This window comes from Streptopelia decaocto, assembly GCF_964273445.1.
Source record: "Streptopelia decaocto genome assembly, chromosome: 3".
NCBI classification, from domain to species: domain Eukaryota; kingdom Metazoa; phylum Chordata; class Aves; order Columbiformes; family Columbidae; genus Streptopelia; species Streptopelia decaocto.
Genome location: NC_138656.1, coordinates 18650471 through 18665695, shown reverse-complemented (window position 1 = coordinate 18665695; position 15225 = coordinate 18650471). Strand labels below are relative to the sequence as shown.

Genomic DNA, 15225 nt, shown 5'->3' with positions numbered 1-15225 from the left:
CTACCACTGTCATTCCTTTTCTACCGATTTGCTTGAGATACTGCCAACAGGAATATATATGTTTCTACAGTGTCTATTCTCACTATTTTCAGAAGAGTTGTTTAAAAAAAGCTTTTGAGCGTTAAATCAAAGCACACCCCCTCTCCATCTAGGAGGTTAAACAAAAGGTTAAGGAAATTTACTCAGGAGCATGCTTATGAAATGGGCTTTGAAAAGAAAAAAAGGTCAAAAGGACCTTAATTGTGCAGGCATTTTTAGATAGTGTGCTGGCAGGTGCCCCCAGATTTAGAGGAAACGTCTTGTCATTCTATTTTCTATTTTCCAGTTTTCATTCAAGTCTTCATTAAATATTCAAAAGGGAAAAAAAAGTTCAGAGCAGCTGCCTAGCAGACATCATTGCAATCACTTTGGAATCTATAAGTTTTGCTTTCTCCTAAATTAACAAGCACACGTACATTCGAGAGATCATTGTCCACGATGCAGAGATTGAGGCCAAAAAAAATGCTCTTTCTAAACAAAAATTTGCACAATGAAAATTGGCTTCTCTTTACTTACCTGCCATTTTGTTTTTGAAATATATTAATCTAACTGTCTCCAGGCCTAAAAGGTTTAGTGATCCTTCTGTATTCAGGGGTCGTACCTGAAACAAGGAAAATCAGTCCTTGTGACAGTAATAACTCACATTAGTAGAGTGCATCTTATTCTGAAAGCTCCAAGGTATATTATAAACTGTAGAAAAGGAGCACTCTGATGAAGCCAACCTGGGAGCTGAACAGTGTAACTGGCCAGAGCAGAGCCAGCTCCACAGAAGATCTGCAGCATCTCCTATCACCAGTAACACGTTCCTGCTCTCAAGAATAACAACAAGTCAGTCATTAAAGCTACAAAACAATTTTAGATTTGAAACTTCTGTTTGGAGAATGAGTATAGAGCGAGTTGCCTAAAGTTCCACTTAAAGACACAGGGTTAACACTATTCCTCCCAGTACCTAATTACATAGTTTTGTTAGAAGTCTAGTTCATGCAACAATTCAATTTTGCCTACAAGATGCACAGAGCAATAAGCTGTGCTTTTATTCTGTGCTACTATCATGTCACAATTATGCTTTATAACTTGATAAGAGTATATACAGCTTGCTGAAAGCTACTGGTATCTGTAATTTCCAACTTCAAAAATGAAAGAAGCATTCCACTCTCTGAATCTGCAACTAGTGTTAGAAACAAAACTCTCCATAATAAACTGCCATTTCTGAGTCTCCGAGATGTAGCAATTCTTGTTTGTTGAAAGTAGCTTCATTCATTACATGGGCAGTCTTGAACCAAATATTAATCGAAGTGCTAAATCACATTCTGCTGTATAGGAAAAAAATGCTCCAACTGTTTAATAATTTAAACAGTTTTCGTTTGGATAGCAAGAAGAGCAAAGGAAATTTTGTCTAAAAGATCAGATTCTTCTTCTCTCCTTCAGATGGTTAACAGCTGAGCACATTTATCTTTGCATTATCTACCCTTACAGTATTGCTGTAGTGTCCTGGTCTGCATCTGACATGTGGGAAATTGATATGCAGGGAGACTGAATAACTAACACAAGACCACAAGAATTATTTCTTGTAGTTCTATGACAGCTAAAGAAATTATGTTGACACTAATACAAAGTTGAAGTCAGTCTAAACTGTGGGGAAAAAAAACCCACTTCTACTTTTTCTTTCCAAATATAGCTGAGAAGAAAACTCCTAAATACCAAGGAAGTGTCAGTTTTCAAAAACTTCTTCCTTTTGCTAAGTTATCCAAACCTGACATCATTCTCGTGTTTTAGTATTTGTACTGGTTGAACCAAAATGTTCTAACTCTATCATCTAACACTGTTCTCAAGCGGCAGCAGAGAGATCGATTTTTTGCAAACCTGTTTAATTATCCACCTGTTTAACATCCCCCATCCTTTGGCAATAACACAGATGCAATCATTCCCAGTGAAGCCCAATACAACTGATACCAAGAAACTGCTCCTCTAAAATAATATCAGCAAGTCCAACATATGAGTATGTTCCAGACCCATTCATCTAAAACACTGAAACCACATGCAAAACACATTTCACATCTTATACTTTGAACAAAAAGCACTGGTTTCTTGGCAGTAGCTCTTCTTTTAGTTTGATTATTTTTAAATGAGCAGTTTTAATGTGCTTAAAAAACCCGATATGACTGCAGCAAAGCAACACTGAGTCTAGATATATTCTTTAACTGATATTGAAACAGTAAGTTACCTTTTTGAGAGGAATAGTCTGAATCCACTCCATGGAGTTCACGTCAAAGATATCAATTGCATTTTCACTGTACACAGAGAGGTATGGCGCATTGTAACCTGAGAGGGAATGATTAGGTACAGTGTCATGTGCTTTTAGACATGGCTCAAAATATACCATTTCTCATGGTTTAACCATATTTATTAAATAAAAAATCCCACAATCCAACAACAATCTTTGCAAAACGTCTTTTAACTCATCAAGAAATTGATTCTGAAGGCAAACCAGTGCCACCAAAAAGCAAAACCTCCGTGACGTTTCTTTTAACTTCGCAGAATCAAACTATACTTTTTGAACTACAAGGGATTACAGTTTACTTTGCCAAACACTGATGTGGTTCAACATAATCTTTCTTCTAAAAGCCCTGTTTTTAAGAGCTCATATTTTGTAAATGATGTGGTAGGAAAATATATTGTTTTTTAATAACTGTCATCTGAAAGAACTGAGCTCTTAGTCTTTGGAGTAGGTACTAAATGAACACCAGTTGGAACTAGGCCCCATGACACGGTCATAAAAATCTTCATGTTTCCTTCTAGGTTTAATTCTCTTATTTTCTGGATTGTAAAAATTCTTGTGCTACTTATCTGGCACATTTCCGCAGGATGAAATTTGTTCCGCTGGGACCACTTCTAAAGGAGAATTCAGTATTTCCATGTCAGCAACAAGACTGCCATGGTCTGCCAAGACTAACAAGAGCATCCAATTCGTGTTGAAATGTAACAGTTTCTGCTATAAAACATACCTCCGTTCTGAATTGGAATCACATCAAGTCACTTCATTTAAAGCAATCAAAAAACTTTCACAAATATCAATGACCATATAGATGAACTACATGCGAAAATACCTGGTTTTCAATCTATCTCAAAACCTTTTGTTTTGATTCATTCATTATCAGAGTGCACTGTAATAATCACACTCTCGCTTAAAAACCAGAAGTGACATTACAGCCTGTAAAAGTTGCTCCTTCCACGTTCGGAAGGGGCTTCACTCAAACGTGGTGAAATGCTCCTCTCCTCTGCAGTGTGACTGCGCTGCTGTCACAGACTGCTTTAAAAATCAGCAGAAGACTGGGCTCATTCACAGATACCCTGAGGACAAATTTGGCTTATCTTTATCTGCATTCAGAAGGAGATTAAAAAGAAGATGTCAGGCATTGCAGTTTTATTTTTTCCTCCAACTGTCACAAAGATAAAGCCTCAGCTTTGAAAAAATATGCAATAAACGTTTAACACAATTCTTGCTGGAAACTGAAATCTTGAAAAATTACAGTATTTTTCATTTAAGGTTATGAAATATATTTTTATACTGCCTGCCATACATTGTATTTGGAAGTGAGGAGGGAAAACTTAAAAATTGTTTTAAAAAAAAAAAAAGTAAAGAGAGGAGATGAATTAGAAGATTGTCAGCAAAAACTGCTGAGGAAGAGGGAATGAATGAGTAAGAAAAGGAAAAAAAACCCATAAAGTAGGAATAGTCACCATTAGAGAAAAACAAGTCAAACTACCAGATCTTGATGACTGTGAACATCAAGGAAGCTTGAATCAAAATGCTGAGCCGAAGCACAATCAAATGTCCAGTCCCAGTGACAGTGAAGGCTCTGTAGGAGCTGAGGCTCTTGGCAGTTTTAGAGATCAGACCATATGTTTAGAAACCGGACATCAGAGTTAGAAATCCTGACCCTTGATTCGTCTTTGTGCTATGGCAGTATAGCTCAGTGACAGAGCAGTCAAAACTAGAATAAATAAAGTCAGGATTAAACCCTCTGACTAGATTAAAAATGCTGAGAGAAGCTGAGAGCATCCATTTACCTGTCAGGTAATTATCCCTGAACTTAACTTCCTGTGGACATTAATACAAGCAGTGATCACTTCAATGTATAACAGCAAGTACACTGAGACACTTACAGCAGGAAGATGGAGTTGCGGGCCACATCAATTCTTGTTGTCTAGATCTTCGGCCCTGGCAGTCAACGTAAACCCCTACGCTGCTAAAACACAGCAGGTATTCTTTATTTGAGATTTCGACTGCACAGATGGCGTCAGTTGGCTGCTGCGAGACAAATGATAGCGTGTGGTCATCTGGATGGAGCAGACTGTATGGGCTGCCTTCTCCATGAAGGGGGTATTTTAAGAAACCTGACTGGTAGCCCACGCAAAGACGGTCACTGAAGATTGACATCCACTGGACATTCCCCTGGACCTGGATCTCCTTGATCTTTTTGTGACGCGTCTTACTCTGATTTAGTTCATAACAGAGGACCTGCCTTTTCATAGCTACACACAGGCAGGTAAGAGCTCCGTGGCGCACGTGTCCAGAAACTATTGACTGACAGCCTTTTGTCTCTGCCAGCTTATAAAACTCAGTCTCCCTTCCATCCAGGGCGGCCATAGGGAAAAGCCGCACGTGCCGGTTTCGTCCTGAGATTACTGCAATGAGCTGTTCGCTTGGGATTAGCTCAATCTGATGAACCTTCTTATTGTCACCAACTCGGATTATCTCTAAAAAAAAAACAACAAACAAAACCCCCCCAAAGCCCAAGTAAATAATGTTGAAGTGTGAATTGATTAAAACATACATATTTGTACAGATAAACTATGAAATAATCACAAGAAATCCCCTTTACTGCTTCCCTGCAATATTAAAAAGTACAGAATTAAAACTTGTATTTTAATGCTACCAGATGTGGCAATGCTGGATAGACCTTTGGCTTTTCATCATCAGAAAAAAGGAGCAGCACATCCAATGCAATAACAATTGTTGTATCATTTAAGCGTTCATTTTAAAAAATGGTTTTGAAGCACAAAACTACTGAATAAAGGAAAACCATCAAAGAACTGCAACACACAAATAAATATGTTGCTTGTTGAATTAGCTTGGGCATCTGTCATTACATTTCTTTACAATGCTGAACGTAAGTTTTCATCTCCATTCCAAGGAGGAGGTTACAGAAAAGATCAAGCCAGGCTCTTTACCGAGGTGCACAGTATGAGAACAGGCTACATGGTCACAAATTGAAACGGGGGAGGGTTCCAGCTGGACACACAAAGAAAATGCTTCATTTTAAGAATAAATAGACTTTGCAATAGGCAGCCCACAGAGAGTGTGGAACCTCCATCCTTGGGGATTTTCAAGACCCAAGTGGACAAAGCCCTGAGTGACTTGGTCTGAATTCCATATTGAGCCTGCTTCAAACAGGAGAACAAAACCTTTGTCTGCATTTCAGATGCTGAATCTTTGTCACTGGAAAGGACACCCAAACCAAAAAGCCCACAGAACACCTTCTTGGTTACCAGCTCTCATATGGGGCTGTCCAGCTGATAATACAGTAAATTACGAAAAATGAAACCAGAGGATATTGAAAGAGAAAAAAATGTTACAAATTCACATTCGGGTTATTTAATATTAAGGAAATTATTACCAGTTCCTAATCTCTTACCGTCTTTGGTGACATGCACAACAAATAACCCTTCTTCATTCCCCAGAGCTATTCTTTCATGGTCTGTGATATTAAAGGGGAAAAAAAAGATATATATATATATTTTTTTCTTTGGAAATACTTCTTCAACAACAGTAATCTGATTAACAGAGACAGTTTTTTAATATCTTGAAATAAACAAATACGAAGCGAAACCCAACACATTCATGTAACAAAAAAACACTGCTAACCTCCCAATCTTTAAAATTTCTGAGAAAAACAAGTTTTTTCCCATTTCTCCTGCTTGTAGAAGTAACACAAAGAAACGTCATTTCTAAAAAGCCATTCAGAGAACTTAAGTGGACTACCAATTTTTAAATAAATATAATATCATATTTAAATAATCAGAATTGAACATATTTTATGCAGTAGCATTTAAAATTACTAAATTATTTTTTTTCTCTCATGTTTTTTCTCTGGTCCCACATGCAGATTTTGTTAAGTCAGTGATTTATGTCTGTTCTGTAGTTTTGCCCAGTTATGGAATTATGTTTACAGAATAACAAAAGACTCATATCCAATTCTCAGTCAAAATTCCTCATAATTATGAATACACGTGAATATTCTTAAAGATCTGACAAAAGTACCGGGTAGTGCAGTGCACTTCTCTCAAACCCAGGCACATTTCAGTATGGGAAAAGAACACAACATACTACTCTCTATTCAGTAGATAAAGCCATTTAATGTTTTTGCAAAAAAAGCACGCTTTTAGCCTATGCATTTTTTGTAGAGCTTTCTTCTTATTCATTTCATACCTATGATTGCTGCGGACTGTGTTGTTTTGATGAGGGGCAAGGTGCTGTCATAAGCTTCCTTGGGAACATAGACTGACCGGTCTTTGAGTTTGTTCTTCTTCAAGATCCTGTGCAACTCATTGAGCACCCCTACCCACTTGCTTTTCTCATTCTCACCATCTGCTAGAATCAGGATTGAGCACTTATTACTGGATGCAGAGAGCTGGGAAGCTGTGACCTGGAAAATCATAAAACATTTATTTTAAGTGGTAAGCAATAAAAAAATTAATCATGATCATTTTTTACAAGGATATCAGATGCCTGTAAGTACTCTTTTAATTAGCTGTCTGAACTAAGAATGCAAAAATTTACCCCTAGTTAATACAAAACACTATCACAATCAAGAACCCACAGCAGAAAAATATGTAGATGTGAGTAACTGAGCAAAGAACTGAGAAAACTGTGGCTTTATTCTAAATGCATTTGTACTTATTCTATAATTTGGAAATGTCTGCCCTAAATGAGATAGCAATCTATTTCTCACAGCAATTTTATAATTAAAAGTACTTCTTACAAAGTATTCTGTACTTTTTTAAAGACCAAGAGTTTTCGTTAATAACTGAATACAATAGGAATGGTCTTTATGGAAGAATGATCCATGACTGTTTTCCTGTATTTGGTACAGCTTTTATAGACAAAAATGAAAGCCCCTTTTGTAGGTTTATCTCATCTCAGCATGTAGAGCAATGAGCAGTCTGAAAGCCAGAAAAACAAGAAGTGCAATGGTACAGTAAAGAAATTATAGGGTAATTAATAAGACACCAAAGATATTTCATTGCAGTCAAAGATCCAACAGAATATCTAGTAAAAATAAGAATATTAGAAAAAGCCAACGATGGCAAAATCCTGATACCAGATAACAGACATAAATTTTGCTGACTATTTTACACTCCATTTCTATACTGACTACCTGACGAATAGGAGTTTTCAGAGATTCAATGTATATAAACAATGAAAATCTATAAAATAAAGACTTCAGGAATAACAGAACAAATTAAACTGAGAAGCAGAAGGCAATTTTAGGAAAGGAAAATGTCAAAAGTCATAACAGAAGAATTCCACATGACCAACAGGAGAAAAGTAAATCTTATTATAAAGGTTAAAAAAAAAAAAATAAAACCCATGTAAAGGGGAAATGAGAGCTTGTCTAGATGTTCAAGTGCTATTTTTATAATGAAAATTATATATGTACAGATCCTTATGCACTGCTGCAGCTGTCATGGATACCATGCAGCCAGAACGTGCAAAGGAAATTCAATACTAGCAAGCTGTCAGTGACTGGACACTATACAACCCACTGTGAAACCCTCCACTTCTTGGTTACCAGGTTCGACATAACACTTACCCTGAAAATACAGGGGATATCTTTTCGATTTGCATGGATGACATCGGAGGCCAAGACAGAACTCACTGAAAATTCTTCATCCCTTATGGAAACCACAAACATTATTGGAAAAGAGTTAGAGAGAGTAAAAGCTCTATGTTTTTTACTTATTTTTCCATAGTACCAATGGCTTTGTTTTGTGAAGGACACAGTAAGACAGCACTAAGGTCGAATTTTTAAAACTATCCTTTCTTCTTTTTTCTGCAGGTGACACTCACAAACACAATGTTAATTAATTTATGGAAAATGTTGATGGTGGTACATCTATTCAGAGTATCTGTGTATTGTCTGTTTAAATTAAAACCTTTAAAACACTTAAAAAATAAGACTGAACCAAGAACACCTCTCCAACTCTTTCATAAAAATCCAAACTCACTGGGAGAGGGACAAACCAGTACAGCGGTTTGAGACTTCCTGGATAAACTAACATAGTTCAGAGGTGACCCTTACTTGGTCAATTTGTCAAATATTCTCAACCTTCAGTGAAGCTGGTAGTATTTCAGTAATACAGAAGACAGTGAGAGCAAACTATTTAGCCCTTATGAATCAAAAATTGTATTAATTTTATGCTACAACAAATTTTTGCCCATCTTTCAAAACTCTATTCAACCCCAAAATAATGTATTTTTCTTCTTTATTCATTCCCGATCTTCTGTGCAATTGAACAGATGCATTTTGGCACATGAAGTAGTAATGGCAGTTCAAATTGCCACATATGAACATGCAAGTGGAGTTCAGGCTAACTGAAAATACTACTTTTTTCTGGAAAATTAGAGGCTCTCAACAAAAATTACTGTGTTTCATAAAAGCTCTGGAGCTTGCTTACTGATTTCACAAAAAGCAGAAAAAACCCCAACCTCCCAATGCCTCTGAAAAGCTCCCACTCAGCACCAAACAGCTTACCTCATGTCTATGACCTGACTCACTATCACGCTGGGCTGGGATGCTTTTCCTTCTGCTACATCATATAGGAACAGTTTAAAATCACAGATCACTGCCAGTGCTCTCTGCCAACCTTTCTTTACTCCAGCTGGTTTTGGTACCTTTAGCAAAATAAATTCTGATCAACTCTCTGTAAATTTGCACGCAATCAAAAATCAAACCAACAGTAAAAAAAACCAAACAAACAACAAAATTCTCTCACCTAGGCTGACAAGTTTTCATGCAGAAATAACACTAAGCAACATAAGCAATAGCATGGGCGCAGTGAAAGCATCAAACACGGCCATACAGACAACACAATAGATTATTTAAAAAATTCACAGCACCAGATTCTCTGTTCTTATTTCACAAACTCCTTCAAAGCTATATAGACAAACATAGAGAAAGAAACCCATCTCCAGTTGGTCAACAGGAATACAGCCAAAACTATGCTGAGTAATTTTTTTAGTATTTATGTACAAGTATCCACACCAATGACCCTAAACAGTACTGGCATTAACAGAAAGACTCAAAAACTCACAGGCCCTCAAGGATGATCTGATCTCTAGAGATGGACTATTCAAGAACCAACACAAAGCACGATGGCTGACAGAGATGGAGAGAGAACTACTGTTGAAAATGCTAAGAGCTGCTTTGTAAATATTTAGTTCTCAGTTTCCAAACTGTTACCTTAAGGTAAAATTGAAGCCATCCCACCTGAAGCCCCAGTTAGAGTTTAATTACAGCTCTGGAAAGCAACAAATCTAATATACGTGTCCCAAATGCAGCTACCTGATACCTACTCGGACATGTCCTTCATAAGCTGTTCCTATGCCTTTCTGCGGATCTATTCCCAAAGGTCCCTTGGTCTGTTCGGGAGGGATCGGACACACTGCAGGAGCCTTGTCTGCACAGGTCACGTGGCAAGAGAATCCACATACTTGGATGGAGAGGAAAAAAAAAAAATATTTGATGGTTACTTCTTGTGCAGCGCAAAAGCTATAATAACGACAACGACTTTTTTGACCAACAATTGAATAGTTTAACTGAACTGTGCTATACTGAGACAGAAGTTTATGTCTGAGTACAGCAGCAGTTCATGCTTTTATCTACTCTAAATTCTGATTTTCTCATTTTCAGAGATGTACGGATAGATAGTCTGGCTTCATCCAGGTAAGAAAGAGCCTAACTAGAAGCTCACACTGAGATAATTTCTATTATTTCCTCTAAGCCCAACTCTACTAGTAAACAAAAAAGCTGGAAGCTCCTCTAAAGTATGAGTGATATTCTGTGAACATACAAACCTAGGACAAATTAGTCCTGGAAAGAAGCAAAATTGGTAGTGAATGTCAAAGCTGTCTGACATTTTGCCCTAAATCAGAAAGCAAAGCTGCTGTCATCATACTTGACCACTGACTGTGGCCTCTTATTGCTATTTTAAGTAAACTGAACTAAGCTCTTTTACCACCAACTGGAATAAGTATGTCCCCAGATAACGAAGTAATCTGTTACGCAAGCTCTTCAAAGCGCTTGGCTCCTACTGCTGAAAGACTGAAGCCCAAGATTATATTCTGTTATTTAAAATACAAACAGTAGAATTCCACATTATCACACAATTTGTGTCTGTAAGAACTTCAGTGCGCCTTTCCTGCTTTCCCAAGTGCTTACCTTCACAAGTACAGCCCTGTCGTATTAAACCGACCATCAGAGATGTGCATTGATTGCATTTTGTTGGTGTATTAAATGATTTCACTACAAACTGGTGGGCTTTAGGCTGTGAAACAAGCAGACAATGATGTTAGTATCTGTGACACTTCGGAAGAACGGTGTTTGCTTTTTTTTTTCACAGACATAAGGGTGCATAGGTACGTTTAATAAGTTAGCTCATTTGTGTTTACTGAAATGAGATCTGAACCCCAACACATGGGCTGAAAAAAATTCCTTATCCGTGCTTGTTATTTATCATTTAAACCATCCTCTGTAAATGAAACCATGGAAACTGGACCTTGTCTCAGAACACGAGTTCGCTTCCATTGCAGATAGGAAAGTTGCCAAAAGTACTCTGTTACAGCCTAGAAGTTGATCGTGTGTTTGTATGTGCTTGGTAGGCACTTGGTGGTCAGTCAAGGTCAACCTACCACAGCATCTTCCAAGCTACAAATTCAATGCCCCTCTGTAAGAAACGTTGCCTTAGTTCAAAGCAAAATATCAGACTTTTTCAAAATCCTAATTTTTATGCCAGAAAGCATGACAGAGTTCAGTTTTATAGTGTCAGGCATAAGCAATTCTCAGAACACCAAATTTAAAAGCACGAGTATAGATGAAGTTAATTTTGAAAGAGCTTCTCGTTAGTTCTTGGGAACACAGACTACATGAGTAAGTGTTTTAATTCTCTCTCTCCCCTCAAGGATGGCAGTGCTGATGCTATGATATCAAGGCTAAATGACTATGTAATGTGGCAGTATGATTCATCGACAGCCTTATATAAAATCCAGGAAGCTGCTTCGCTTTTCTAAAAAATCTCCTAGTGAAGCAGCAACTGATAGGTGGAGAAAGGATAAAGCACACGGTGAACGCAAGGCTGCCCACACAACCTGGATAACGTATGTAATCTGAAATAAGAAAATTATGCAGACTACTTTAAGGAGTAGGTATATTAAAATTTTATTCGCTTTTTTGTTTTTCACAGCATAAGATATCACTGCTAAGGGCTCAAACTTCATCCATATTTAATGAAAGTTTTACTGTTACAATGGCAGCTTTCTGTCTACAGATGGATGTCTTGTTTTGAAATTTGCACAGAAACAATACTCTTTAAAAACTGATCCAATCATAAAGTAAGAAGGTTAGGGAACATAATAAATTAGAAAGCAAATCATTACTCACTGAGCATAATATCTGCAAAAATGAAATTATGTGCACAGTAAAATGTGTTTCACATGATTCCAAGTGCACTTAGGGATTTTTTTTTAATTGATCTAGTAGGACATTGCCAACAGAACACTGTCTGCCCAAACTTTTTAGTCTTCCTTTACACAAATAAAGTATTTTGCTACTTTGCAATTTATCAAAGCAGAGAACCAGATCCATTATAAAGACTTACTTCATTGATTAGTTGGAGAAAAACCATCATTTTTTTTAAATATACAGAAGATTCCTAAGCCATCGAGGTACTTCTGAAACTTTTATGTGAAAATTTTTCCTTTAATAGCTTGTATCTTATTCCTTATTTTCTTGAATATCCGCAATTCACTGTGTATGAGCTTACACTGATAGACTTATTTGGCCAACATCAAATTAATTTCAATGACTGATGTAAAGTCAGTATTTATGCAAGTAAAAACCCAGAAAAACTGGAATTCCTTCTCCCAGCCCAGTGCTGCAGTGCTGGCTGTGGCGCTCACTCTACACTGTTTACCAAAAATGCAAATCTATGGTTTCATTTTTGGCTTATGCTTTGCCTTTCCTCAAAAACAAGCATGTAATCAGCACAAAGATGTGCTCATCTGAGACTGGCCCACAGTGACATCAGCTTTATTCTATGCAGAGGATAAAGGAAGGTTGGAAAACACCCTCCTTCTAGGAAGTCTCTTTTCCTTTCCACGTGTTCTGGTTCATTTAACTCTTTCTAATGTCCAAACTACTGTTTTTCCTATAATCAAATGCCTGCGTGGTGCTACAGTGGAACGTCTAGGACAACTGGTCACACCACATAAAGTGGTTTTAAATTTTAGAAAGCAACCAGCTTGCATATAAACAACGCTTCTAGTCAGTTCTGCTAAGATTACTGTGATAAACAATTCTCCTGAAGCTGTTGCCCAGGAGTGGTATTTTTTCCCTTACTACATTTAAAGTGTGAACGCTTGACTGAATACCTTTGGTGCGGAGAGTCCCGATCCAATATATGCCGTCCTCATGGTTGGTGTGTGAATTGAACGGGGAGGATGATCTGTAACCTGAACATAGTCCCCAAAGGATCAATAAGACATCAAATGCGCACTATCAAAGATAGCCTGAAAAAAGTAAGAAGACTAGAACATCCCACCCACCCCATCCCCAAACATACAAACAATGAAACCAAACAGAGGAAAGGACTCAGAAAACCAAATCTTATTTCTCAGCAAAATTATGTGCAAGCTTCATCTCTTAAACATAAAAAATAACATTGTATTATCTTTGATTGAATCTTTTCTAATTTAAAATAATCAGAGAGTTATATTTTTTAACAAGGAAAGGGAATACATAATCATAGTTTCAGAGCCTGACTAATATTATGTATTGACAAGACTTTCAGCAGGACTCCAAAACGTGCTCTTACAAACTACAGTATAACATTAACTTTGTGCCAACATTTCTTAAATATTCACAACTGAGGATATGTTATGAAGAGAGACCGTATCTAATAATTAATTCAACATAGTTCCCATCGCTAATTAATTAACCATATGTGAAAGGAAATGCAACATTCCCCAAAATGCAGTTCACCACTAGTGCAGAAGGCTATTTCATGGTCCTAAACAGTCTCTCTGCAGAGGAGTGAGCTTAATTCTAAATAAAATACTTGCAATAGCAATTTTTATGAGTGAAACTGTTACTCCTTAAAAAAAAAAGACAAAAATTTGTCAACACTGAAGTACCTCAATTGGTTCAATCTCACTAGCTGTAGAAGGAGACCGTGATCTTGAATGGAGATGAGACTTGCTATCTTCATCCCGTGATGGAGTATTAGACAACGTAAAATTCTCAACTGAATCAATCTAGGAGAACAATTCAAGACAAAAAAAAACAAGACAAAACAAAAACGAAAAAATAAATCAAAAGCATCATTAAAAAAACATTCTTGACTCTTACCAAAATAAGATATGGGAGCAGTAGAATTCCTAAGAGAGAACTGAGAGGATAGAAATTCAGTTTTAAGCAACTTCTTTAATTAAAGTATAAAAATGCAATGAAAATTATTGAATATGAACACGCCAAGGCTTCTGCTGAGAGGTGAGCACATGCATAAGAGCTGCTAGTTCAGGGGCCTGATAAACACTTGAGGAGATTTGTAATTCAGCATTTTTAAAAGGTGGATGTTCTCTAAACACTACTGGCTTTTCTCCACTGGTAGTAGACATTTGTTACCTTTTTGTTATCACTTTCTTAAGTGAATTCCCATATAGCCCATGGAAATGACTGCAAACATATTTAGGACAAAATAAGGAGAAAAGGCAAACACCGTATTTCCTTAGGTTAGTGTTAATTATATTCACAGAGAATTGCGGGGGTTTTTTGTACCCCATTTGAACTGCAAAAACATCCTTACAGGAATACAGTTTCTTCAAGAGACTATTTTCCTAGTCGACTCCTTGATATACAATGAAACTAAGCCCAACCCAGAACTATACTGAACAACAAACTATATTGATATGACCAGTTATCTTGACTAACAAATCATCTTTTGTCAGCGCACCCGAAAAATCAGAGAGTGCAGGATTCTTCCTTGAAAATAAGACATCTCCAGATCAAAGTTTTCTATGTAAATTTAAATTTAAAAGAAAAAAAAAAAAAGTGAGATGAGGATGCTGTTCCCTAGTAATAATAAAACTAAAAGCTGAAGGCCCACAGAAGGCTTCCATCACATGCCTGTTTTTTCTGGAGCAATACCATCATCAGTTTCCCACTGCTAAGGATTTGCCTGGCTTGCACACAAACTAAAATACGCAGCAGCGCTTACAGAAAGCATGTGAACGTTCCAGTGTTTTTCATCTGATTTGTCACTGACATCACACTAAGGATTCCACAAACTCTGTTGCCTTTTGGGAATAAAATATATTGTCAAGCCATTCTTATACATGCATATACAGTCCTGTTGTCCAGAAACTCAGTCATAGTAGCGAACAGGTGCCATTGCAGATGTTTTGGTTTGTTTTAGTTTTTTTCTCCTTCCTCCCTCCCCCCCTTTTATTTTCCTTTTTTCTTTTTAATAGTAGTGAGTTAAGTCTGATGGCTTCTAGTTTCATCATGGCCTTCAAAAAAAATTATCTGGTGGAGAATGCTCATCAGCTTAATCAACTTAGGCATATTAAGATGCCTGCAAATATTTCTGTAATGGAAACGGGAAATTCTCATACTGGGATACACCTGTTTTCTACACATAGATCATGTGTTTCAACCACTGAGGCAAAAATTAGCAGTAAAGCAAACATTTTGTGCTCAGATTTATCAGAAGCAAATAATAATTTGAAGCATTATTCAGTATTAGAAACATGGATGCTTTTAGTAGTAAATCCCCAGATACAGAATAGTTTCAATTATTTAAACTTTTTTTTTTAAATCAAGTCTAAACATGGGAAAACTTGGAGTC

At 36.9% G+C, this 15225-nt stretch overlaps 1 protein-coding gene across 9 annotated transcripts in view; it reads right to left on the bottom strand.

The window, feature by feature from the left end:
• The window catches only part of CDC42BPA (CDC42 binding protein kinase alpha), a 198037-nt gene that overhangs the window by 23779 nt on the left and 159033 nt on the right, over window positions 1-15225 (bottom strand). For all 9 annotated transcript variants that reach the window (XM_082049753.1, XM_082049755.1, XM_082049754.1 and 6 more), the window contains 11 exons: window positions 13514-13633; window positions 12752-12832; window positions 10545-10650; window positions 9680-9816; window positions 8859-8998; window positions 7917-7998; window positions 6533-6749; window positions 5739-5801; window positions 4207-4800; window positions 2264-2361; window positions 556-640 (listed from right to left, as the gene is read on the bottom strand). In XM_082049753.1, the coding sequence (XP_081905879.1) occupies window positions 556-640; window positions 2264-2361; window positions 4207-4800; window positions 5739-5801; window positions 6533-6749; window positions 7917-7998; window positions 8859-8998; window positions 9680-9816; window positions 10545-10650; window positions 12752-12832; window positions 13514-13633 (1723 nt within the window). The remainder of the gene's footprint in view (window positions 1-555; window positions 641-2263; window positions 2362-4206; window positions 4801-5738; window positions 5802-6532; window positions 6750-7916; window positions 7999-8858; window positions 8999-9679; window positions 9817-10544; window positions 10651-12751; window positions 12833-13513; window positions 13634-15225) is intronic.